We start from the raw sequence: 27,276 nt of genomic DNA, 5'->3' as shown, positions 1-27,276 counted from the left end.
ACCTTTGTTAACTGGAGTTTGATTCTGCAAAATGGCAGTCACTCTAGTCCATCTCAACAAAGCCACTAACACTATTAAAACAAGGGGCAGTGTGATGGCTAATGGGAATACTGAGCTTGGGCCTCTAATCACGGTTTATCTATTAACAGTAAGCACAAAAAAACACAAACAGGAAAGAGAGAAAAGTTGGCAAGAGAAAAACAATCCGAGTTTCTTTCATTCACTCAGGCTAGGGCCATCTCTGTCTTAGAGCCAGCCTTTGCTCAAGTGCCCCAGGAGTGTTATCTTTCAGCTCATGTGTTTTACAAGGCCTCCTAAAGTTGCTCAGCTCTTCAAGTGTAAATATAGGTTGTCAGACTAAAATGTTTAACATCACCCTAAATTGAATCAGTTGCTTGCTGATCCTGTTTCTCAGGAAACCCACTTCTGGCTGTCCCCCAGCCAGCACCTATACCACTATGCCTTCCCCACCACCTCAGGAGTGATCTCCAACCCAAAGCAAATGTGTTTGTCTGTAGGAAGTTTTCTCATTATTTCCACTAGATGTCATGGGAAGGGAAAATGATGCTTTCTACTGGCTTGTTGGCTTCGCATCTTGTTGGCTCTCCATTCACAAACCCATGATTTTACTGAGAGGTCCTTCTGCCTCAGGAAGACATACCAAGAGAAGAATGGCTACTTGTAGTTTTGTCTTTTTTAGAAAGAAAAGGTGCTGTATTGAGGCTTTGGGCTAACTACTGGTGACACTAGGATGTTTCCTGACCCTAAATAAGGACTCAAGGATTTTTTCAAACCAAGGCTTTAAAAAAGACAATGAAATAGGTAGCTAGGACAGGGCTGGAAAATATGAGGCAAAAGTTTATTTGCTTTTCTTAGACAAAATCTTCTATTAATAATCTGCAATGCAAGTTTTCTTGAAGAATTGTGCCACAATAGCTCTGAACTGGTTGACAGAAAGTCAGCAGCTGCAGGGTGGACACTGCAAGTGAATTCAGGGCAGCCAGTAGGAATGATGGTTTAATGGATTCTGATTCTTGCTCAAAGTTGTATTTCAAGAGTTATTAATTATGAAAGTGAAACATCTAACTAGGAGCAGGTTCAGCAAAATCAAGTACATGACTTTCATGTAACATAGAACAAACATCAGGATCAAGACATTTAGTTTTAAGGTAAAAGTCAGATATAAATCTAAAAAAAGAAGAAAACATAAGAGGATAAAACCCAAAGTTTACAAGTCAGACAGACTTCCATTGACTTCAGTGGCATTTTACAGATACCAGCAGTATGGGAAGAAGAGACCAACATGTCACCATGGGAAATAAACTCTAATTTTTCCTTTGGGGAAAGCTTTTATGGGTCATTTCTTCAGGGAGCTGAATTCTGATTCTGATTTCAGTCACAGACTATGCTGAACTTCTTTCTTAAACAAACCTTGTCAGTCAATAGCATGTCTGCACTTAGTTTTGATTTGCACCAGTGAAATTTCTGACGACTGTTTGTTTTTATGTTATTAACTGATATATATTTGTATTTTTTAGTAGTCACTTTTCAGCAGAGACACTCTTTATGTTCCTGAGTGATTAGAAAATTTTGCTCGAGGAATCCTGAAACATAAATTGTCGTTGTTAACATGTGTCAAATTTGTCATTAGTACTTCCTGTTTCTAAAACTATTCAATGACTTTTGACTCAGCCCAATACATCAGAACACATGCCTTCCCGAAGTAGGCAGCATGTGTAAAAATTTTCTCATCCAGCTGATAGCAAGCTTGCAACATGTGTAATGAGCCTGCAGTGATAAGAGTTGTCAAGAAATTGATGTTTAGAGTAGTAATAAATATTGCTAATGAAACAAACTTTATGAAATAGACTCCAAAACCAATTGAATGTGTGAAATTTATACTACTACTGACTGTTTTCTTGAGAAGAAACTGACATCAGCAATGACTTTCAGATTCTTACTTCATTTGGTCTTCCCTTCTTAGAATCTTCTAAGGTTGGACCTTCTCCAGTCTAACCCCTCTAAGAGTCCAAAGTTCATGTAGCAATTAATCGAAAACATTTTCTCTTCAAAGAGGAATAATAATAAAGGGTTTCATCATCCAACTTCTGTTAAAAATCAGTGGTAAAACTCCCTTTTGAATTTTAAGAAGCAAATGATCAGATCCAATGTCTGCAGCTACTGACTACCATAAGGATTAATCTTAGAGGTTTGGAAGAATTTCCCCTAAAGCAGGAAAAGCCATCAAAAAGGCAATGTGTGAGGCAGCGAAAGGAAGGAAAAAAATAAAAAAGAGGAATCACTGAAGAGAAACCTGCATTTTTCTATAATCTCTGTAATGAGGATGGATTTGAAAATATCAAGTCAGCCTGTTGTGTGTAGGCTTGTTGCATACATTTATTACCAAAGAGCAGTAAATTACACCTTTTCCTTAGTTTCTCAGACAGAGAAACTTGGCTCTATATTGAAAAGTTTCTTCTTAGGACTCAGAAAGTCACTTAGCATAGGAGTCATTCGTCCATTGTTTACTTCCAATAATGCATGATCTTATGACAGATATTATTGATACAGGGGTGAGAAAAAAAGCAACAGAATTGTAAACAATTACCTTCTCTTAGGTTAGATTTTGATATAAAAGATCCTAGAGCTATTCACACTACGCGATGTGTAAATCTGGTAGAACCTGAGTGTTATTCAATGTGGAAGGCTTCATGCTGAGGACCGATTCTGTATCCCTCACATAAGAATGCTAGACAGCACTCTCCAGATCAGTAACTGAAAAGCCTTGATCTGTGCTTTTAATCATAATTCGGAGGCCAGATTTAGCGGGACAGCATGTGCTATGTCTTTGTTGGTGTTGGGTTCTGTTCAGGCCCTGTGCACAGAGGAACAGCTTCTGTGAAAAGCAGGCTTCTAAAAAGCACTGTGATCTAAGAGACTTCTCTTGATGATGTTTATCTTTTATAGTTTTTGTCTCAGGGCCCAGCCAGCCTAAGCCTGGATGAGATGTTGCAGATGTGGCATGAGGTGTTGAGAACGTTGCACCTCACTCTGAGGTCTTTCCTCTTTCCTGCGTGAGTCAGTTAGTAAAGATGACTTGCCCTGGGTACCAATAGTTTTTTTTCTCATCAGAAATAAGGTCTGCATCACTGACAGCACATCTAGTCTTCTGCATTTGTGCCCCAGGGGAAAGTGTTATTTCCCATGTCCTCAATTTCCCCTTATACACAGCCCTCAACCACTTTGTTCGCTAGCTTGTGCCATGAGGCTGGGTGATGTTCATCTCTGCTGTCTCCAGGCTGGCCTACCAGGCAAGTAGGAAAGCTATGAAAGAGGCTGGATGTCCAAAGGTCCAAATCCTGGCACAGGTCTCCCTGGCCTTTGGCCTCAAAGCACTCAATAACCACCGAAGTCAGGCAGAACTTCTATGTGGGGTCATAGTGTTGTATTTGAACACTAGAAAAGCTTTTTAAGGAGACCTTATGGCATAAGCATGAATGTAAAAAGGGTATGCCAAGGTTGCCATCAAGTCCTCCGGCCAAAAATAGGATGTCTTGGTATCAGCTGTTCTTGATGGAAGAGTCATTGTGAGTGCTCTAGGAGTATTATAAATGCTTCCACTGCGACTTAACAAGCATTTGCAGAACTCCAGGCTGCTGCGACTAGATTGCTTCTGGGACCTGATCTGCTTCTGGGACCTGATCTGCATGGCAGAGATTCTTCTCTTCTCAATCCATACAGCTTTGTTGACATGTTTCTACAAATACTGACCGAACTAAACAAGTACTTTTAAATTGCCGAGGCTGTTCACAGACTGCTTGTTTTGAATGATTGTTTGCTAGTTTACTACACAAGACCATCTCAATTATAGCATGCTTTGTTTTGTTTTTGTGATTTTTTACCTGCTTTTTGCATCATTCACACTTTCATAAAAAGGAGGCTAGACGATTGAAGAGATTTCAAGATGGCCACACAAACACTTCTGGCATGGAATTTCCTATGAAGACATATTTATACAATTGTCCAGAAGTCCTTTGCATACCTTGAACATTCTTTCATGAACTTGAAAAAAAATTAAACTACATTTTCCCAGGCAAAGAACAAAAGGAGCTGCAAACAACATCAAAGCAAATGCGTGTGTGGTTTATACTTAAAGCATTACAAATACTTCATTTTTTACTTTTTTTTTTTTTTTTTTACCAGAATCCTCCCAGCTCTATTCCTACTAAATTCACTTAAAACCAAATAAAGCATATTTTGGTGCTATGTACTTTTCTAAGTATTATACAGTTTTGGGGGACATTACTCTAACATCTGTTTTTATTTCCTTGTTAATTCCTTTTCCTGAATCTGAACATAAAATATTCAGGAAAGTATGATTTCAAGGATAGGATTTTTATGTGCTTCGAAAAAGTTCCATCTTAGTGTATGTTAGGACATACTCTTTTATCTCAAAGCAAAACAATGAGAATGAAAATCAAAAGGCCATATATATAATAGAGATATAACACTTTACTGTGCAAATATATTGTCACTAAGAAGAGAAAAGCAGGAATGTCAGTCAGAAGACTTGCAATCTGCACACAAAAAAAAGATGCATGCAAGAGAAGATCCTGGAGAAAGCTGTTTTATCTGTTAGTTGTCTGCTGTACAACAGTGCCTAAGGAAATGAATTTAAAGTAAACGGTTATGCTATGTAAAACCCTGATTTTCACAAAAAGTGCAACATGTTTCTCCTAGAGTGGAGAAAGAACTTAAACAGGGATTTTCTGAAAAAGAAGCCACAATAAATAGAGCCTCATACACACCAACGTTTTTTCTTTTCTACTATTAATTTAATTCTGAAGCATACGTCACAGGTAGATTTATTAGTTTAATTTTATTGGGATTACTGCCTTTGCATTTGGGCAGCATGATTTTCAGTCTCTTTTCTCCTCTTCTACTCCTCTTTAGTTTTCTGTGATAATAAACCTTTCTCACTTCCTTGCAGTATTACATTAAAATAATATAGCATTTTTACAAGGAAATGATCCAGTTTCATGAGTAACATTCGCTACTGATGCCTCCTGCTTTCCATGGAAGGCACAGCCTTTTAATTTGTTAATTCCTCAGCACCTTGGAGAAAAGAAAATGTTAGCCCTCTTCAGGCTGTAATTGTATGCAAATGAGGCTTACCCAGATGAGGTAGATTCTGTGGACCCTAAAGTGCCACTGAAAGAAGGGGGGACTAAGCATACTCTGCTCACCCAAAAACTGAATAAGCTTGCTTTGAGAAACTTGGTTTTCTGCTACGCTATTCTAAGCATCTCTAGAGCACTGAGAGTTTTGTAAAGTGACATTGGTTCTTTAACTGCTTAGAAGATAATTTGTTTACATGGAGATAGGTCATCCTATGCCCTAGAAAAAAGCCATAATTCACTCAGAAAATGACGTGGTCTTTGTTTATATCATTACACTATGGGTGTTGAGCTGAACTCTGTGGTGCTAGTAGTCTAGTACTGGGCACAAGATGGTAGAAACTGTCATCCACTTCAAAGGGAGAGGGCTTTCTTTGGTTGGTTGGTTGGTTGGTTGGTTGGTTGGTTGGTTGGTTGGTTGGTTGGTTGATTTTTTTCCCCTGTGGAAGAAGCCTGGCTTATTAGTTGTGTATCCATTCTAGCAAGCATCTAGAACTCAGGAGGTCTGTGCTTCATTGTAATACTACTTGTCCTTTAGGACCAGTGAACTAGCGCTTTCTTTCTCCCAAACTACTTCACCTAAATTGCAAACCCAAGGAAAAAAAAAAAAAGTGACAATAGCATTCTCCATTGCTAGGACTTAAAGAGGAAGATTTCTGACTTTGGAGGATATCAGTGACATAAGGTGAAATGAAAATGCTATATGACACCATAGGCTGATGCATCCACAAAGATGCTTATTCTGTTCCTGCTCTTGAGATATTGCCACCGAGTTTTCCAAACAAAGCTGGAAAGAAACAGTGATGCCTTGTAGATTTTCTATTCTTGCTTACTTCGGTATCATTCTCCTTACAGGCAAAAGAACAGGGAAGAACAGCACAGTCTTAATCAGTTAATTATATATAAATGCAGAGGAATACACTCCAAACCCTTTGTCCTTTATTGAATTTATTATTTACTTTGGCTTGTACTGACGTGCTAGAGACTAGAAGCATTATTAGAAACATTCATAAAACATAGTGACAAATCTTTCTCTCTTTCGTAGCCTTGCTTTGTGATATTTATCACTGGGACCAAATTGTGAAGTGGTGTTTTATAGGTTTTGTAACCCACAAAGCTCATCAACAATTTACTGTCAGCTGCATTTACCAGATCCTTTCAGAAAATATCAGAAAACATTGCATATTTCTATTCCAGTTATCCAGTTTGGCTTTGTCACACTCTTTGTTGCCTCCTTCCCTCTGGCACCTCTCTTTGCTCTTCTGAACAACATCATAGAAGTCCGGCTTGATGCAAAAAAGTTTGTTACTGAACTGAGGAGGCCAGACACAGTAAGAGCAAAAGATATAGGTAAGTAATGAAAAAACATTACAATGAAGATAACATTAACAATTCAATAAAGAAGAAAAAATATATTAAATCCATTAATAAACTATGGTTTTCACTTACAGGAATTTGGTATAACATTTTGAGTGGTATTGGAAAGCTTTCAGTTATCATTAATGTAAGTATTTGGTTACACCAGTTTCTAACCACAATCTTGGGAGCTTATATGGTCCCTCTAACCCAATTTAAAAGTGAAGTCTAGTTTTCTCAATTGCTATAAAATACAATAAAATCTAAATTATCCAGTTCATTCTTGTGGATGTGTAAAACATATTTTGATTACAAATGAGATGATCATTCACTCATCTCATTCTCTCTATCCTTGTGTTATGTAGGACAGGAAGACTAACTCATATAACAACCAATGAAGGGGATGTAAGCAGGCAAAACTCCAGACAATTGATAAAGATCTACTTCTTGTTCATACCTATGCCCTTTTCTGTTACTGTACTAGTATAACTGTTGGTATGAATAAAAAGAATTTAAATACAACATCCTAGATTCTAGGAGTAGAAAGTCCTTAGCTAGATAGCATTTGTTCTGATATATATATAGGTGTGGTTATATCCCTAAATATGATTTCTCCCATAGAGTGAGTATTCCTGTAAGATTAGCTTTTCTTTTTTTTTTTAATTGAGTTAGGTTTCATAATCCCCAAACTACAAAATCTTATTGGAAAGACATATTCCTTCATAGAACGATTGCATGAACATAATGTGGGCCTGTAATACAGATATATTATGTTTATTGTTCTGCGTGTGTTGTTTAAATAGACTTTTCCTGTATATGCTTTAAGATAAAATAGACTTATGTCCTAGGAGTTTAATCACAATACTGTCTAGTGGGTTTTTGACCCATAGATCATAGAATCACAGAGTCATTTAGGTTGGAAAAGACCTTTAAGATCATCTAGTGCATCCATAAAATATCAAAGATATTAAGTACTTTAGAAAGGTAGATGATTGTCACTACTGAAGGGGAAACTTGCGCAGAGGTGTTATGCAATTTATCTAGTACAATAGCAGCCAGCACAACAACAATCTGTAGCAGTACGTAAGCTATCATTACAACTGGGAGAACTATAGTACCTCCAGAAAAGCAATGTTTTTTGACCTGGGTGGAACATTGTTCATTTATGGCTCCACAGTTTCCAGGATTTAAGGTAGGAAATCTGTGCAGCCCTGCACATACCCATAATTTTGCTGCAAGGCATAGATTTCAGCTTTCCAGCACCGATTTGCACTTGATGAACAAAACTCTACAGCCTCTTGATTTTATCTGAATACGCTTTGCAGATTTATGATCCTTGGTTATTTTCTGTGTCAATCGAACTCTGAACATGTTTATTTTCTGGAGATTCCATTGAAATACCAGTTAACTACTTTTTGTTGACAGAAATATAAATATATGCACAGCCAATTTTAAAATATACTGAATGCCCTGTTTTGCTTCTCTATCTGAATAATACTGATGCAGAAACACTATTTAGCAAAATGTAGTTTTAAAGGAAGCTAATGAATTCTTATTCATGCAATCTAGATATTTCTGTGTCTGATTCACTTCCCAATTATACCAGTTTTATACCAGCATTAAATGCACCGATGTCAGATGGGGAAATGGAGGATTACTCTCTTACACTCAACTGGTTTATCTCATAACACTGTGTAACTACACCAAATTATACTCCAAATTATACCAGCTAGCTATTATGTCTTGTTCTCATTTTTTAAAACTAGTAATAAACCTCTAGTGGCTCCAGGGATGGAAAGAGTTGAAGAGTTGGAGTTGCAGTTGCAGTTGGAGTTGTCCGTGCCTGTGACAGGAGGGTTGGAACTAGAAGATCTTTAAGTTCCCTTCCAACCCAAACCATTCTATGATTCTATGATTCTGTGAAATGTACAGTACATTAATTGTTTTTGCTACTCTGTGCTCTAAGAAATATTTCACTTCCCTAACTACAACCTTCCCCTGAAGAGACAGAGCAGGCTACTGTGCATTTATATAAGTATACGTTCTGTACCACGTCTGGCCATTTAACTCTCGCTTCATCACAACGGCAAAATTACTTGAATGTGAAAATTATCACCTGAATCAACTTACACTGAAACATGTTAGACAGAGATTCATGATGCTGTTGTTTGGTTGGTTTTTTTTTTGTCTCTCAGGCTTTTGTAATTGCTGTCACATCTGATTTCATTCCACGCCTTATGTATCAGTATGCGTACAGTCAAAATGGCACCATGCATGGCTTCATCAATCACACGCTCTCATACTTCAATGTCAGTCACCTCAAGGCTGGAACACAGCCAGAAAACTCCCCGTTTGCACAAGATGTTTTATTCTGCAGGTAAAGTACTTCTAATTACAGTTTGCATAGTCAGAGTAGTTTCTTTGGGTCTTCTGTCAGACAAAACTTTCCAAGTGGGAACTGATAATATTTGTGCCTTTAAAAAGCTGGTGTTAAGAGTGCAGCTTTTCGAGTTTTCTCACTATGTTAGAAGGTTCTTAGAACGGTATTTCAGTGCATTAAAAAGCAAAACAAAAAATTTAGGTAGACTCACTCAAATAAAAAATATCCTTTCTTTATTGAAAGACATACCTTCCATTAAAAACAATGAGTGTTTAAAATGGACAGCCACAAGTTAGAACCAGGCTTTCTTTTTCTTTATTAAATTCAGCGTTTACTTGATGAGTACTAAGTTTTCAAAATATTCAACCCATCTTTAAAACCTGCACCATTCCATCATTCCCCATCTATATGTCTTATATTTCAGATTCATCTTTTCAGACTGGGGAAACAAGTCTTGACTTCCTTTAAAATATATCCAAAATGTCTAGCCCACTGCTCCTGTAATGCAGATATCCATGGAGTAGTTTACATGAGAAATCGCAAACCAAGTTCCAGGGCTCTCAATGTAACCTTGCTTTTTTATACAAATATGCAGAAATTCAAAGAACTGTTTTAAGGCAGTACAACCCAAGGCTGTTCAAAACTGGGCCCCTTGGGTCAGTGCTATATTCAGCATCCTGCCTCACCTTCCTTTTGAACGCCCTTGAAATCACACTGTGCTTAGCCTCTGCGACAGCAAGAAATCATCACAGAACTTGCTCTTCCATTTTCTTTGGAAAGGAGAGCCTTCATTTATATGGTTTTTACTACACCTAGGTCTTTAATTTGCCTCCCTTGTTTTGATGTTCACTGTCTTTTTCCGGTGGATGGCAAGGTTTTTGAATGTAGCATTCCTGATAGTTGCCATCTGAACCTGTCCTTGTTCTAAAACTAGGTTCACCTCTGTCTTTCCCAGTTTCCTTTCTCAAACTCCGGTCTTTGTTCTCATGTTTTCATTGTGTAGTTTTACTCTGAGTTCAAATTTTGGCTAAGGTGCCAAAGATGAGATTCCTGAAACTTATCACCATATTCTCTCAGAATCAGTGTCTAGACAAGAGCACCAAATCGGTTACCAAGCAGAGCAGAATGGTGAGACAGATCTTACAGGTGACATTCATGTGCCATCTAGCATCAGACTGGCCTTTTCTTGCAATACTGGTTTACTGAATACTCAGATACTGGCAGAAAATGCTGCTAGTATTGTAGATATTGTAAGTACCAAGTAGTGTTTTCTGGTTAGAGCTTCAGAATTCTTTCTTCTTTTCTCCCGTTCACTTGAATTCATTGTCCTTGATAAATCTGTATTCAAAATACAGATCGATTTCTTCATTATTAGTTCCAATCATCCCTACGTTTCTGCATATCTGAAATTCAGAGTTTCTTAAAGAAATTATATTCACAGAGTAAATAGAGATAGCTAAGGCAGGTGAATATTTTTTATAGGGTTACTATTAAGTTATGACTATTAGTCTCTTCTATAAATTTGCAAGAGTAGCTCTCAGCTTGACATAGAAAGCTTGTAACTAAAGCTAGTTATGATGCAAATTTTTATCCTGCCAAAATCTTTATCTTCATGATAAAGTTGTAGAGAGAAAATATTTCAAATAAATCAAACATTCTGACTTAAAAACAAACAAAAAAAAAACCCACGAAAAGTTTAATTACATTTAAATATTTGCTGATTTTACCCCCCTAAAAATAAATTAATTTAGAAACAAGCAGCCACTTAAAAGCAAAGTGAGAAATTAACTTTGTAATTATGCTTCTAACAGGTGCTGTAAATTGCCCTTCAGAACAGTTTGCTTCTTTTGACTAGCTATTTAAGGGATCATATTCTAGCCAGGTTCCTGAAGCAGGCAAAAACCTCCACTTGCTTCTAAATGACTGCACATTTCTAAATGTAGACTGCATACGTGTCTCCCACAAAATCAGAGGTTTTTTCCATTCTGATTTTATTAGGGAATAAGATGTTTTGCTCAACAGCTTGAGAAAGGGTAGATGGAAGCTCTCACTGATTTTAAGCAGGGTATTTATCTCACCCAACTATAAGCCACAAAACTTATGCATCTCAGTTCCTTCAGTGGAAGCAGAGTAAATGCAGAGAGAAAGCTGGCCCTCTAACTCAAGCACTGCTCTTGGAACTGCCTTTGGGACTTAGCTACTTTCTTCCTTTGACTACAGTGAAGACTAGATGAGAGCACAGATAAGACTCCTAAGTTTTAAGAAAGAGCGTGTAACTCAGCACAGTCACATCCCGGTCTCAGGAACCTTCTTAAAGGAATCTAGGCTGCCTCTTGGGAAGAGGTCAGATGAGAGTTGAGGGCAGACAGAACAGAAAAAAATAGCTCTTCAGTGCTTAAAGCTGCATGCTGTGCTCTACCTGCTGCTTTGCTTGTGACAGACAAAGGGTAAAGCTCTTTAAACCTGGGGCCTGTCCTCTTTTTTTTCTCAAAATGTTGCTCCCTGTGAGCTCTGCTATTCCCCATTTCACTGTGTTGCCAGGAGTTATTTCTTAGTATAATGTGATGTGTGAGAGTGTGCAGCATCTCCGTACTTTCTGATAGACTTGTAAGTCTGTGAAATGCTTTTCTGCTCTCAGTTCCTAGCATTTTTTAATTTGTATCCCCAAATTAGCCTGTGTTTTCCTTCAACAAGCATCTTGATCTGTATGGATCTCCCACTCCACTGTGACTTTTCTACTTTCACTTTGCCACTGTTACCTGGTCTCAGTCAGTGGCCGCTATTTATGACGTATGACTGCTAGTGTATTTGGAATCGCCTGCATTAACAATGGTGATGAAATAGAACTCTCAGATGAGCATGGATTCAACAGAGCCAGAATACAGGGAGAAGGGAACAATCCACACTAGGTATAAAACTGGTCCCGCCTAATAATATCAAGTCTATGCCACTGAGTTTTAAAAAAAATAAATAAATGGTTGCAAACAAGAAGTATATACTGAATGTTTGACTACGTACTAGTCTGAATGAGAAACAACTATGAGAGGATGTCTGTTCTGTTATCAGGAAACAATTGGGGAAAGATGTCAGCATCCACATTCACTGTTTCTTCTGATCACCCACCTCATTTGAATCTTATCAAAATCACAGCTTTGGACAGAAGTATCACTGTGATAAAATATGGGGTATCTGGCATGTGTCCCAAGAGACAAGTAACAAATACTGTCCCTTAAGCTGAAACTAAAATCTGCTTTACTGTTTCTGGCAAACATGTTGGGAACAAGCTGACCTTTCTTATTCTTAGATTTCTATGACCTCTAGAGATAAATGTGGTTACAATAAGCCTGCATTTTGCTCCTTACGGGCATTGCCAGAGATTAAGGTATCTTAAAAATAACCGTAACAAGCCAGAAACAACTCTCCCACTGAACGCCCAGATACATTCTTTGAATGTTTTGAGCAGCATTTTCTACAACATTGTGAACTCTTTGACACTGCTTCCAAATAAACATCTCTGTAACACCATTCGGATGCATAGCGTTAGTTGTAAGGATTTTTTTTCAGAGTGAAGGGACATTTGTGTAGCTGACGGAAAATTAAAAGCAAACCTTGCTAAGTTATGTGACGTTTTATTGGTTTAGCCCTTTTAATCTGTACAATCTGGTATGATAATGAAGTACATGAAAGCATGCTGGTCACATTGAAAAGAAGAAAGCAGCAGATAGGAGTCATTAAAGGGACTTTTAACACAAATCTACTCCAATATTCAGCAAATTTATAAAGTGCCCTTGAATTAATCAATTTTCTTAATGTCCTGGAACTCATCTCATCTTCTCCCAATGATCAGTGGTGGATTCTCATGATCAGTGGTGTATTCTAATGTTTTTCCCTGAACAATTCTTGTATACTCCCTCATTGCTGAAACACTTCCTTGTGATTTGGTCATGTTTTCTTCAATTTCTTGTCAAAGACCAGCTGAAAAAGGAAATTAAACAGATCAGCTTATTTAGGCTGATTCATACTTCCGCCTACATATGCATTTTGGTTTTTTCTACCAGTCCTTCTTTTCCCCACACAACATACTTTTTAAATATACTTGCATGTTTCTCTTAGCTCTGCCTGCAGTTCAGTTTTATCTAAGTCTTACCTGGTCTGCTCCATTCATCCTCACTTCCTCAACATATCTCTAACTCTCAGTGTGCTTTTTTCTTTTTCCCCTTCAGAACTTTCCTGTGCTCTATTCTTAAACCGCATTGACTACTTCATATTCTTGTCCTTTTTCAGTGGAGTTATATTTCCTATTTTTAAAATACAATAGTCTGTGGACCACCAGTTGTTTGCTCTTCCTATTGTACTTTCTGAAACAAATTTTCTAAGAATGAAGAATTGAAGACGTGAGGGAAAAGATGGACTTTTTTTTTTTAAAGAAACGACCTGTAGCATAGAGTGGTTAGAAAAGCCCTGGATTATTGCACGTTGAAGTCCCATGTGCCACAGAATAATTAAAAATGGAGGTGGGGAGGAAGCCCAGCTACCTTGTCTGTAGCTCTGACAACACCTCCCTTCACCATAAATCATTTGCTAGTGTTCTGTTGAATGTAGACTCAGGCATCATAAGCAGTGTGATTTCCAGCTGAGCCAGTAGAAATTTCCGTGGGGTCTGATGTCCTGCAACACTTCCATAGTTTGTAAAGCGCGGAGTACATTAAATGAAAAACCCACCACAGTTGGTGACCCATGAAGGTGAACCTGGGCTCCGTTTCAAGACTAGGATTGATTTATAGTGCTAGGCAAAATCCATAACAAACTCAGTGGTTTTCCTTGGCTTTGATGTTCAAGCAGATTAAATTCAAGGGAACTGATCCTGGCCCTCGCCGCAGCCCTCGTACACAGATTTGAGAAGCACATGGGAGTCCGCATTGTACAGAAAGGTACTAGAGGAGGAATCTCACAGTGCAGGCACAGCACAGGACCAAACGGAAACCCCGTGTGAGGCAGGACAATGAGCTCGGCTGCTCTGTACGCACCGATGAACAAAAAAAATCATCCAGGGTCTAACATGGTCAATGTAGTGCTTCCATAAATTAATACAGCCTCCAATTTAAAGTAGATTTTTCCTCCTCTCCCTCCTCCTCCTTCTCCTCCTCCCATCATGGGTTCTACCTTGTGCCCTTTGTCTCCAGAAGGTGTGGCACAGATTTACACCCAGCATTTCAGACTGAATTTCTTAGACGGGGAGGGGCAGGGGGGAGGTAGGAGGCAGTGGGGGTGTGGATTGTAAATGTGTAGTTTAACATGCAAAACCATGTGAATAGAACCTGAAGGTAATTTTGGTAAGCACACCTGCAAACTGAAGCTGACAGATTTTATATATGAACCTTCTCCATTATCCCCCAGTGGAGGCTTTTCCACAGTCTAATGAATCTTACTGTCAGGAAGTGTTTTGTGGTATTCAAAACAGATTTTCCCTTTCTTAATTTCATCCCATTACTCCTAGTCAAACACTGTGAACAGCACTAAATTATCCTTTTCAGTCCTAAGGGCACAATTTGTGCATGGTTATCATGTCCAACTGTGGCTGTTACTTACCAAAGTGGAGCAATACATGTGCTCTTCTTTAATCTTTGCTGGTGAGTCAGTATCCTCAGCCCCTGGATTGTTTTGCTGAACTGCCTTCAATTTGTTGCTATCTTTTTCCTTTTTTTTCCCTTTTTTTTTTTCCCCCTCTGAAATCCCCACAGCTGAATGGCTGAATGAAGCATTCCAGGTGTGGCTTTACCTGAGCTGTTCAGAGAAGGGCTAATACCCCCCAGTACCATCGTGCCTTTTGTTTATACATCGACAAGTCATACTGCCCTGCTGCCATATTTCAAACTTGTGCTAACTTGCTGGCCACTGTAAGCTCCAGGCTATTTTCATTGCATTTTCTTTCAAACTCTATCCTTTCAAAGATCCTTCAATTGTTTTATTTTTAATTATTTTCCATTTGCCCAGATAATTCTCATTGTGTTTCCTGTCTGTATTTCTTATTGCTTTCTGTGTTTCCTGCTATTTGCAAAACTTTCCAATTTAGGAGCATCTGTGACTTTTATTAGCCTGTTGTTTACTTCCAAATGATTGATGATAATACTAAAAGCATCAGCCTTTACACCAAACCACTAAGGCTCTGTTTTATCCTGTCGAAAACTAGACAGTTAATTTAGGAAGTGCCTTTCCCGTGGCTCCCCCTGTCGTTAATGCAAAGACGGAAGCCACCAGAGTGTGAGTCAGATTGTACGTGGGCTGAATTATTCCCTAAATTAATCAAGATTTAGGTGAAATGAACGCAGGCATGTCTCCTTTGGTCTGAAAATGCCTTGGACTATCTTTATGCTTTAATTTCAACACTTTATTCCCTGTACACTGAGATTGATTTTACTTTAACCAAAAAAAAAAGGGTGCATTTGTAAATCCTGGAAAATCTGGAAATTTCCAACATTAGAACAATGTTCTTATTTTGGTTACAACTGTGAAAACCAGACTAAGCTTGCTAAATTCAGTGGAGATAGTCCAGCTCTAATTCTGGAGTTGTATTTCATAATAAGGGTTGAAGTAGGAACATCTGGAGGATTTGATTCCTTAGATTTCATGATTAGAAAATGGTGTTAATCAAAGCAACTGGTGCAGGAGGAGATTGCTGGAATTGTGTAATAACTGACCTGTTTTCGTTGACAGGTTCAAAGACTACAGAGAACCACCTTGGTCCCAAAATCAATATGAGTTTTCTAAACAGTACTGGGCAGTCTTATCTGCTCGCTTGGCTTTTGTTATTCTATTTCAGGTAGGTCTGTTGAGTCGCTGCAATTTCAGTCACAGAAATGTCATCATAAGTGGATTGAAATGCATGCACAAAAGAAGTCCACATCGCATAGAGCTTTTCTGTTTGCAAATACCCGGCCTGATGTGTTTGCATCCAGCCTGCCAAGGTGTCGGTGGGTTGCAGGACAGGCTCTCCCTTTGGAGCACTGCGGCACGCTTCCTCAGCAAAGGTTTCCCCTCCCTTCACAGAAGGGAAGCCTCAGAGCCTGCATTAGCCTCTGGCACTAGCAGTGATCCCCTAGATACCCCAGGCTCTTGAACGTTTCACTTAAGTGGACTCTGTCAGCTTTTATACTCTCCACTTGTAAAAAGCACATAAATACTATGAAGGCTCGTGAAAAGCCGTTCTTTGCCCAAAGCAAGAAATAAACAGAAGTAATAAATCCTCCAAGGTCTTTTGCTACTTTCTAAAAGTAAAAGGAGTAAATTCTCCTCAGTGTGGAGATTTCGTTGGCAAGGGATTTGCTATCACGGCTTGCCTTCCAAATGGCAGAAGCCTTCTGCTCTCCTCCATGATCTGGGATTCCTCCACGGTCAAAGACGGCCCATGTCTCATATTGAAATTTGCCTGTCTTTTCTCCTTATCTGCCAGATATTCCTAAGCGTATCTGTGAGTCCTGCCTAGTTTGTGTTGCCCTCTTCTGCTTCTTTGCTTTGTCTTCAGTAATTTTCCACCACTGACTGCAAAACGTTTGAAACCAACTGGTTATGCTGGGCTTCAAATAGCCTGCCTGTTTTTCTGCCAGAGTACATTCCCTGGTTAATTAGCTCCATTGTCTCAGATGGGGACGGAGGGTTCGTACTAGTGGCCTTGTCAGCAAATGTTCTCACACATTTTGTGGCATTACACAACACAGCAGTTTTCAAAGCGTTATCATGATAATATAAATCCCAAAGCATAATTTATCTATAAATTTCACAAACGAGGGAAATTTTTTGCCCCGTATGCTTCCTGCCTCTGCCTTATGAACATCACCTGTAATGACCTTGACACTTGAGGTTCAGGGTTGTGGCTTGTACACTGCAATAGCGTAAAAAAGTCCTGCTTGTCAGCAGACAGAAGGATGAAAGAATATAGACAGAATTCATGAAGGCAGAATGACCCTGAAAGTTGTCTGCTGTCTGCTCAGGCCACATTGGAAACACATGAGTATGATTGCATTGGAGGAGGCTTTCACTGATGTTGCTCTTACAGTAATGGATTCTGAACTCAGCCTCAATGAATTTGATGTTGAGAACTGAGCACCTTTGAACACCTGTAAAGAGTGAGACTATTTTAGCTACTTAGGCCATGAATCATGTGATGAACCCAAGTCCTTTCCCGTTTCAAACCTAACTGAAGCATGGTTTCATTCAGCCACTCCAATGAGGGGGAGTTGTGCACAAATGCGAGCTATTTCTTGAACTCAGGCTTTACTCATCTGCTTAATACTAAGGGCCATCAGCAAAATGTGTTTGATACCTGCCTCATAGCTACAGCAAAGTTTTGATTTTGCTCTAGTGGGAGTAATTTGGATTTTTCGTTCTTGCTTCATGTCTGTTGCTGTGTTTGCAGAACTTGGTCATGTTCCTCAGTGTTCTGGTTGACTGGATGATTCCTGACATCCCCAAGGACATCAGTGAACAGATCAAAAAGGAGAAGAGTGTGCTTGTTGACTTCTTCCTGAAGGAAGAGCACGAAAAACTGAAGCTGATTGAAAGCTTTATCACACGCGACAAGGAGAAACAAAAAAGTGGGACCAAAGGCAAAAGGATCCGGGCTGCCAGTTTCTGTCAGTTTAACCGAAGTCAGAAAGGCCACTTTACCTCCTTTAGCTCACGGCACACAGAAGTGTGACTCCTTAGGGAAGAGTGACATAATGTGCTTACCTCTGCAATACCTGCTTACTGTGTGACGCAATTCTGAACCTGGAGGAAGGGAGGGAGAGACAGTCAAGGAAGAGACAGGGAGCAAAAAGGAGGCTGCTTTTGCTTCCTTAGAAAGTCCATGTGCAAGGGTCTCCGTTACATTTTATACGCTGTCTGGGCTGCAGCATTTTGAGACTTCATCAGCTCAAGATAAGGACTATATCGTGGCTGTAGCTGGTTCGTGTGGTGATGCATGTGAGTTGGGTAGGCACGCAGGAGTTCTCCTCACTCACGCAGTCTCAGCGGTAGGACTGCATCCATCCCTCTTCCGGCAGACACCCTGTGGGGCACAGGGAATAGAAGGGACACTCCTGCTCTACTGTCTATCTTTTGGCAGATCTGTCCAACCGTGGTGAAGTGCACACAATGCACGGTCTCATGGCTTGTAGCTGCTGGAGGATGGTTTATAAACATGTGAAGTCCGAAGGAGTCATTGTGCCTTCCTAGTGTACACTGCCACTCGGTGCTGTCTCTGTAGAGCGCCCAGGGTTGCTGTTAAAGGCATGGAGCTGTGGGAACAGAAAGAATGAAAATCACTGGGCACTTTCATCTACAGATATATTATGTTTTGCTTAGCAGGAGCTTGAATGCATGTGCTAATGAACAAAGAGGCCACAACTTATGTATCAAAATGAAGTAAAGCTGCTAGAACCAGGGAAGCTCATTGTTATTCATTGTCCTGAACTAAAAAAAAACCTGCATGTTTGATTCTCCTCTCACTTAGACTGGGAATTCAGCCAGTTTCAAGAGGAATCAAGCCACTAAACCAACACCAATGCAAAGCTGACGAGTGAGAATGGAATCAAGCTTTGTAAATCGTATAGCGTTTTCATGTACATTGCACGTGAAGTAACAAAAAATGCTGCTGTTGTGCATTTACTGTGAAGTAAAATATTTTACAGAACTGCATTTCATTGAAAGATAAACATATTCACTAACCAAGCTTTCATCTACAAACATTTAATGCATAAGATCATTCTGTTACGAATGAAAATAAAACTTTCTTAAAAAATCTACTTCTTTTACTGCAGATTCTGCCTCTAACCCAACTTGTAATTCAGAGTCTGGATATAAGATTTTCTTCTCATTTTGACTTCTCAACAATGCTTTCAAAACCACCAAAGCCACAATTTAAGCCAAGTGCTTTAGTTTCAGGCATTATATACAATATGATTGCTCTTTAACATTATAATGGCATTTTATCTATTTCCGAGGCCTAAGAATTTCATTGTTCTCTTAGAGGGAAAGATCTTCTTCTAAGATAATTTTTGATAATTTAATAAGAGAAGTGAAAATAATTGGGTTTTTTTCTTCATTCAATGTGCAAATTAAAGAGAACTCATTTTGGAGTTTGGTTTTTAAAATTTCATTTAGGGTTATTTCTCTCTTCTATATAGTAGATCAAATTTTAAATGAGAGCATTAACTTAAATAAAATTACAAATGTTTAACTTTGTTGAAAAAAAGTCTGACCTCTCCAAATGTTTTCTTCTGTTTTTTCCCCTGTCAAAACTTATTTCCTGAATTTTAAATGAATTCAGAGAGAGTTCTTCCTGTTTCTGAAATTGTTGTGGGTTTTTTTTTTAATTTATAACTATTTGCTAGGGATATTGACCAGACCTCAGTTTGATTATAGAAGCTCAAGACTACACATACAGCTTGTAAATGTGCAAAAATGTGTAGTATTACAATATTTCTCCCTTTTTCATATAAACATTCTCTAAAACAAGCTATTTGAAGAGCTCCGGACACAATGTACTGTGTATAAACTATTGACTATGTATATATTTGGTGTGGTTTTAATTGATTGAGATAGATAGGAAAATCGTAAGAAAAAAGCCTTTTTCTTAAATAGAATTTAAGCTTTTTCCTAGTATAAATACCTCACAGTCACCCATGCTCATGTGAACAACATCATTGTCAGGCCCAAAAGTCATGTTAATGCATCTTGGAGAGTCTCAGATGATGGGATTTGTATGACCAAAACATAGCTTGGAAATTTAGGTAGGTTTCCTCTGCAGTCACCAGAGAGAGAAAGGCACCACCAGCCAGCTACTCATCTCATCTCAACACTGCTGTCTGAGATGGGCAGATGAATCCCCTCGGAGGATGCCTGTTTCCTTCCCTGCACTGCAGTGGGAGCCCCGGAGTCTGTCTTAGATTGTGCGCTTGGGCTTTAGGTTGCAGAAGACCAGCACCTAACCTCCCAAGTCAGAGTGCTTGAGATGTTTAGATCACTGAAAGAATTAGCAACTGCTAGATTCCCAATTGATCATGCTTGTTTTGTTTTGTTTTAATTTTGCTAGGTGATAGAATAAATATCTTTTTAAAGAATTTGGCTTCCTGTTGGAAATCTGTGACAGGGCTAAGACATAATTCTTGATTTCTTCCCTTCTAAGATTGGCATTTAAAGGAGGGCCCTGTGTCTCCTCAAACACAAATTGTTGCATTTTACTTTCAAAAGACCAACAATCCCTGTTGATGATTCCATGGTCTAATATATTAAGGTAGTCAATATTAATGACATCTGTTCCCTTATTTACCCTAGAGGTGGTGGTGGATCTGGGGGTTTGGAACTGTCTGTGTTGTTTACAGCTGTAGTTGACTGAAATACAATCAATTTTATTCACTCCGAAATGCCTCTGATCAGGAGAAATGTTATGTTTCCAGACAGTAGAAATATCAATCTTGCCAGACCTTTAGATTATCATAATGCTCCCTTTCTTTTTCCAGGTATGTGGAGTGCACACAGAAATGGGTTTAGAAAGAGGCTTACAGACTGCATGACACTCTCTTTTCCAGTAGCTTGTTGGATGAAGGATATTCAGAGTTAAGGCTGTTCTTAAAATAGAACCACTTTTGTACACCCTCCTTCTACCCAGGAAATACCCTCTTGTCTTTTTAAAAACTGTGAGTCACTCAAAAATGGTCAGAAAAATGCTATCCCAGAGTTGAATGCATTAGGCTGTTGTTACACAGAATTTCCATAACAAGCAACTGAAGTGCTTGCTGTGGTCCAAAACCGATAATGTGTTTCTAGATTTCCTGGCAAAAGGAACTACCAATGCTCTGAAAGTTCTCCTGAGGTTTATATATTTCACTCAAACAAGGCTGGGAAAGTGGCATAGCAGCAATCACGGCTGACGTCCAGATGGGATCTACTGTGATATCACAAACAGGACAGACAGCTCAATTATCTTTATCTGTGATATGGTTTCTATTTTTCTCTTAAACTTGAGAGTTTCATTCACCGAGAATTCCTGCACATTTGGTACTTGACTCAGGTGCAGTCCCTGAGGATTGAATCCTTTGTTACATTTCTATGGCAATCTCTGGATTCTCCTGACACTGCTTCCCATCAGCTCCTGTAATTGTAGATCACTGATTGGGTATTCATTCATTCCCAGCTGCTAACTTATCTCTTTTGGACAAAGCAAGACTTCATCTGATGCCATTTTATCAGTGTGATGCTTGTAAGTCTACCCACAAAGTGCCCCCTTACCATAACTTGTGTCTCAGAAGCAGAGAATGCCTATTTCAAGAGACGTGCATGGAAAGGTCTCTCTAGGGAAGAAGAGAACAGGGATGCAAGCAGAAACACAAAGCGGTAATAAAACCTGTGAGCTATTGTCATTCCTTGCTTTAGCAATGAAAATGAGCTAAAATCTCTGCAAAAGAAAGGAAAAAAGTAAGCAGAGAAAAAAACTTTGCATAGGTATTCCTGCACATTTAGTTCAGAATTTCATAGCCCTTTGGATTACTTCAACTCTAAAGTAAGAAAAAAAAAGCTAATTAAAACAAACAAACAAAACCCCACGTCTCTCTGTGTGTGAGTAGCTAATACCACACTGAGTACTACACATAGTCACAAAACACCAAATCCATGCTTTAGGCTTCATGTGGAGTCGCATCAACAGAAATGTACATAATTGCACATCAAATCAGAACAGTGAGAGTAAAAATTAACAAAATGGAGGAATGAGGCTTGCATAAAGCCTTAACACAGATATAATTGGATGTAATCTTGTAATTATCAGGCAACGTAAGTGTGTCCACCTCTGTGGCCAGCAGAAGCTCATGGCAACTGAAAGATGTTGCTACTCCATGTACCACAACTTCTCCTTTGGACTATCAGTACAGGGTAGTTTCAAATAGCTTGCAGAACTTATTCAGGAGAAGAAATTGTCCCACATTGAAGAAAGCCCCTGCTCCTGAGTCATGCTATGAACTTAAATGCCATTTGGTTATGGGATCCATCTGATACACACAGTCAGATGAACCCTCTCATGGTTGTTCTCTCTAGTTTTAGAGAGGGCTTTCGGGAATTGAGTGAAGCTGCAGGAATGTTAGCCCTTTCTGTCATGTCTTCTTCATGTGATCTTGCCCATTTCCTTAATTGTCAGCACTAGATGTTTTTTTGTGATGGGTATCATGGGCTTTTCAGTCCTCAGCATTCTCAGTATGTAGAAAATATTGCTATCTAGACCTCTTCTGCAATTTGACCTTTCATGACACTGAAAACTAATGAAATATCCAGGAAGAAAGCGGTAGCCTATGTAGAAGTATGTCTGTTAAATTACTGCTTGGAAATATCCATCTCAACATGCACAATATTTACCACTGTTAGCAATAAACCCTTCTGACTACAATAATGTAGCATCTGTTGCTGTTATGCAGTCTCACCCTTTAATTGGGCACAGATGGTATTCCTACTGCCCGTCTGGTCTAATCCTTTTGCTTTTGAGAAGAAGATATAAACCAGTTTTCTTTGTGACCTATTCTTGTAGGTAAATTCCTCCACACCATATACTGATTAAGACATCTCACGTGGCCATTAACAAAATATTTTCAGATACAGCAGTAGAAAGTGCCTTAGAAGTACGGAGAGAGGAATAAGATGTACAGTTGAACTCCCAGTTCTTACCTTGTAAAGGACATTGGTACATGGGTCATCTGAAAGGCCCACAGACAATGGCAGTTGAGGTATATTTCTAGCATAAAAATGAGTATAGATTCTTTATGCCCTATGTGCAGCCTTTTTGAGAAAAGTTCTGCTTTAGTTATTTTCTAAATGTGTTTCAACCCTTCCTAAATCCCTCAGTACCATCAAAACTCTGAATATTCCCTACAGTTCCCATCCTTTACCCATCATCTGCAAATGTATTCAATTATTAATTTATTATTAAATTATTAATAATTTCATCAATTAACAGACTGCCTTACTGCCTCTTTCACACCATCAATGGAATTGTTAAAATTAATCAGACTCCTTAACAACTCCAGAGACAGCTTGAGAATACACTTTATTCATACATAATGATCTAATGAAATATTTTTATGTGTATTTTCAGTCGTCTTGCTGGCACAATCCTGCAGTTTTACTTTTCCTGATTCTTAAGAAAGCAACTAACAACGACTCTTCTACTCACACGTACGGCGTTTTCTAAGCTATTCCCACTGATGTTCTAGTTCTACAGATACAGTTTTAACGAGCAAAATGATTGCTATCATGGGATTGTATTATGTCTGCCTCTAATGTGGCCAGCTGAGACAAGATCCCCAGAATCAAATCTCACTGGAATCAGTGGATGTCTTTCCTTTGGCTTCAGCACCCCCTTGTTCAGAGAGTACTTCTTCTATGCAAACCTGCACGCAGCTTTCAAGCAAATGCAGGAAAGTTAGAGAAATGTGAACAGCAGTGAAAAAATGTGCATCCACAGCAAACCCTTCCATCGCTATGGTCTTCAATGAGTTCCACTATGTCACTGCTGTGGAAAATCTGGGCAGTCAGCAATTTGGGATTTGACCCTACATTTTCCTGAGATTGGATCATTCTTCAAAACTGACTAGCAATTTTGTCTATGTTCATACTGATGTCTTGTTAGGGCTGGCTTTAGTAAACTTGATTTTCAGAACAGCTATCGCTCTGTGCTTCTGTGTGGCATGGATTTAAGGCAGACACAACTACGATTCACTTTTGAAAACTATGATCCTTGAATTTTAATATGTAAGAAATTAAAACAAGAACTGTTTTATCAATACTATTCTGATGAAAGAGGAGGTAGTACACAATACTGTTATAACTAATATGATAGGTAAGAATCGAAGAATATTATTCCATAATCTAGTTAAATCTATGTAGGTTATGTAAGATACACAACTTCTGGGGACAGGGTGCCTGTTATCCCATGCTATAGAATTTGATTTCAGTATGTTCAGGGAGAGAACAAAGAGGGAACCTATGTGATCCATCAACTTAGAAAGGCTATTACAGCTCTGTAGCTGAACCACACATTTTTTAGACTGTTCTTAGAATGAAAATTGTGCCTTTTAAGCTAGAAAGAAGCTAGCCAGGGAGGTAGAATCAGGGAAACAGGAGAATAGGCCCATGAAGCTGCGAGAATGACGCTGCTCTTGTTTGAACAAAGGTCTCTGCATGCTGTTTGTAGGTAGACACGTGCTTTTCAGAACTTATCAATATTGTATTCCAGTCCATAGCCTCATCCTTTGCTGTAGCTCTGACTATCGTAACAGGATCAGAGGAAAAGAGTCACTAGTGCCTATGTTTCTAAATTTTACTGCATAAAATGTCTTAGTCCACTCAGTATAAATTGCTATTCTTTCATTGACTGCTAATGCTAATGCTAGATGAGCCTTGACAAAAATACTGGTAATTCACAAGTTTTAACAGTTTCACTTGAAATTCATATCTAGGGGAACAAACTGTTCTCTGTTTAAAGGGAAACTACAGGAAGAAAGCACAGCCCTACCTGAATCTGACCCACGGGGTAAAGTCTGTTTTTTGAGTGATTCCTGACTATTTTGCTGAATTTTATGCACAAAGGATAGCAGAAATACAAGGCAAAAACCATGTGAAACTTCTAGCATTTTCTACCCAGGACTTAAGCAGAAAATTAGCCCTATCATGGCAAGACAGTTCTTAATAGGATTATTTTCCCAAAAGGTTTCCAGTAACCGCTCCTTTAAATAAGGGACAAACAAAAGTGACAATAAAGTTGTCTTTAATCTTACAGGTGTGGTGTAAACTTTCCTCTTGTGTCTAGTGTTTTAGCTTCTTTTCCATCTGTTCTGAAGCTTTTTTTTTTTAAATTCTTTTAAAAAAGACAGTTACATATGAATGGTAGAATCTGAATCAAATACTAAAGGGAAAATCTCCTTCTGCATTTATTTAATTGTATGTAGGTATTTTATAAACTTTATAGCAATTTGTATTTTCAAAGTACAATTCAAATCTCAGCTAATTCCACAAAACATCCTTCTGTTGATGCTAGGAGAGGGTTTTTACTTCTTGTCGTTTTACTACATCTAATCCTTTGAGAAACAACAACACGTTTTCGTAAAAGTTTGGAAACACTGAAGGTCATTAAGAATGTGAACCTATGAGGACATTTAGATTTAGAAGACTATTCTTACTGTCAGGGCTTTGATTATGATCCTGAAAAAAAAAGACGGAGATTCAGTTTACGGAAAGTGCGTTTCATTATAAAACTAAAGTAACTCAAATGTAAAGACTGGATTAAAAGATTTCTCCCTCCTCCCCCCCACTTCCTTTTTTTATATGCAAGGATAATGAAATACACCCATCATATGATTTGTTCATTCAAACGCCGTGTAGAACTGGTTCCAGTAGATGGAGCAATAAAGCAGAAGGAAAACAATGCCACATACCTAGGGCACTCAAAGGAGGTGGACATGTTCATGAGGCAAAACATGAAAGGCACACATGTTCATAAAAGACGTCTCAAACCATCAGAGGAGAAAGTAACTCAAAAGCTACTCTGCGGATTCAAGTTCAGTCAGAAATACTTTTCACATAACTGACACTGACAGGAGTTTTTACTTGGAATTGGCTTAACAGATGAAGAAAAATAACCACTTGGGATTTTCTCCAAAGCCAAAAAAAAGATTAATTATAAATGTCTTGTTATTCTGTTGGCTTTAGTAGAGATTAGGACAGCTTAATCCTTCAACAAAAGCTAATGCTGCAAAGAAGTATTAAATGAGACAAGCTCTACATATCCCATACAATCTCCAGCCTCTTATTTTCCACTGCCTCTCTCTTCTGACTCTGTACGTGCTGTACGTTACCTTGTTTACAAACAGGTCGTGCACCGCGGCGAGCATCGCGTGCTGCGGGAAACGCAGCCGGGGGCCCCGCACGAGCTCAAGTCAACGAAGCTGCAGCTCCTGGGAGACACCGCAGCACCCGAGGAACCAAAATTATGCCAAGCTCTGCATTTGCGATGAAATCATTTGGGGTATTTTTTTTTGTTTGTTTCCTTTCCCTTCTGGTTAATATCTTCTAGAAAAACAAAACAAAACAAAACAAAACGCTTGTTTTGGGTGAAAATGAGTGAGAAGAGCTTTCACTCAAATCAATGATTTTTTAAATTTTTTTTTTTTTTAACTGGACCTATTTATCACAGAAGTCTCCGGCAGTCAGCCAGCAACATCCGCAAGGCCTGTGTCCCGTCACCGGCCCGGGAAGTGTGTGACACCCAGCTTAAGAGAAAGGGGAACATCTGCAAGCGTGGCTCCTTCTCCAGCTGAGAGTGAGGAAGAGGGTGTCCTTCCTCTTCCAGTCTCGGGGGATGTCAGCCCCTCTTCTTCTTGTGCCTTCCCTAGCTCCTAAAACTGACACTCAGCCCTATATGATCATCTCTAAACCCTGTGTGATCACCCCCACCAGCAGGTATATTCTATGCAATTTCCACAGAAATATTTTGGCAGCAATGATCAGCTTGACCTCAATTTCCAGCTTCATCTCTCTGCAGTTTCCCAAGTTTCTTTGCCAAAATTGAGCTGAACAAGCTATTCTGAAAAATACATTAAAACTTGTGGTTAATTTCCTTACAAAATAATTTAGGAAAAAAATACAGCAAGAAAAGTATTGCAAAGATGTTAAACTCCTTTAAAATTGCATCCTTTTTAAAAGGTGTTTTTGATGGAGACTTTTTGTCTGCCTATTGTCAGATGAGAGGACCTGAACAGGGAGAGGTGCAGGTGCTTATCTGCAAGGGTGCGACTGGCAGTTCAGGTGGACCATGCAAGTAGCGGAAATGTGTCTCCTGAGCTGGGGCTTCCACGCCAGGGCCGGCAGCAAAGCTGTGCAGGTGTCAGGGGTGCTGTGGGGAGACACTTGTAATCTCCTTTCAGTGATGTGCTTCTGGGGCTGCCTCAGCTCCAGGGTACTTCGCTGTGATTTCTGACTGTATGGACACATTGATGTATGTACATGTGAAGTCAGGCTTGCACCAGCTCCGGCATAGAAGAGTTTGTGCCTGTAGTGAGTTACAGACAGCAGTGGTGTTTCCTGCTGCAGGTAACCCCAGCAGGTTTGTATGCTTTCCTATTTTTTTCTATCTTTTAATAACAAAAAAAGTCAGCTTATCTACCAATTTCTTCTTCTTCATTAGATTCAAAACACTAGGAAAAGACAACGACTCCCTTGTTTCCTACAAAATGACCCTTTACTCAAGCATGTCCTTGAGGACCGATGTGGTCCTCCAGCATGTCTGCCACGAGCACAGCAAGAGCTGAGAGGTCTGTTCTTCCCCCTGGCTGTGTCCAGAGCAGG

The 27,276-nt window shown here is 39.1% G+C and overlaps 1 protein-coding gene across 1 annotated transcript in view; it reads left to right on the top strand.

Annotated features, from left to right (window-relative positions):
* The window catches only part of ANO2 (anoctamin 2), a 198,399-nt gene extending 180,791 nt beyond the window's left edge, over window positions 1-17,608 (top strand). The window contains exons 21-25 of the mRNA XM_086610450.1: window positions 6,375-6,527; window positions 6,629-6,681; window positions 8,729-8,910; window positions 15,628-15,733; window positions 17,327-17,608. Coding sequence (XP_086466576.1) covers window positions 6,375-6,527; window positions 6,629-6,681; window positions 8,729-8,910; window positions 15,628-15,733; window positions 17,327-17,608 — 776 coding nt within the window. The remainder of the gene's footprint in view (window positions 1-6,374; window positions 6,528-6,628; window positions 6,682-8,728; window positions 8,911-15,627; window positions 15,734-17,326) is intronic.
* The last annotated feature ends 9,668 nt before the right edge of the window (window positions 17,609-27,276 follow it).

This window comes from Tauraco erythrolophus, chromosome 4 (genome assembly GCF_009769465.1).
Source record: "Tauraco erythrolophus isolate bTauEry1 chromosome 4, bTauEry1.pri, whole genome shotgun sequence".
Taxonomy (NCBI): Eukaryota; Metazoa; Chordata; class Aves; order Musophagiformes; family Musophagidae; genus Tauraco; species Tauraco erythrolophus.
This window is presented reverse-complemented; position numbering and strand designations above follow the sequence as displayed.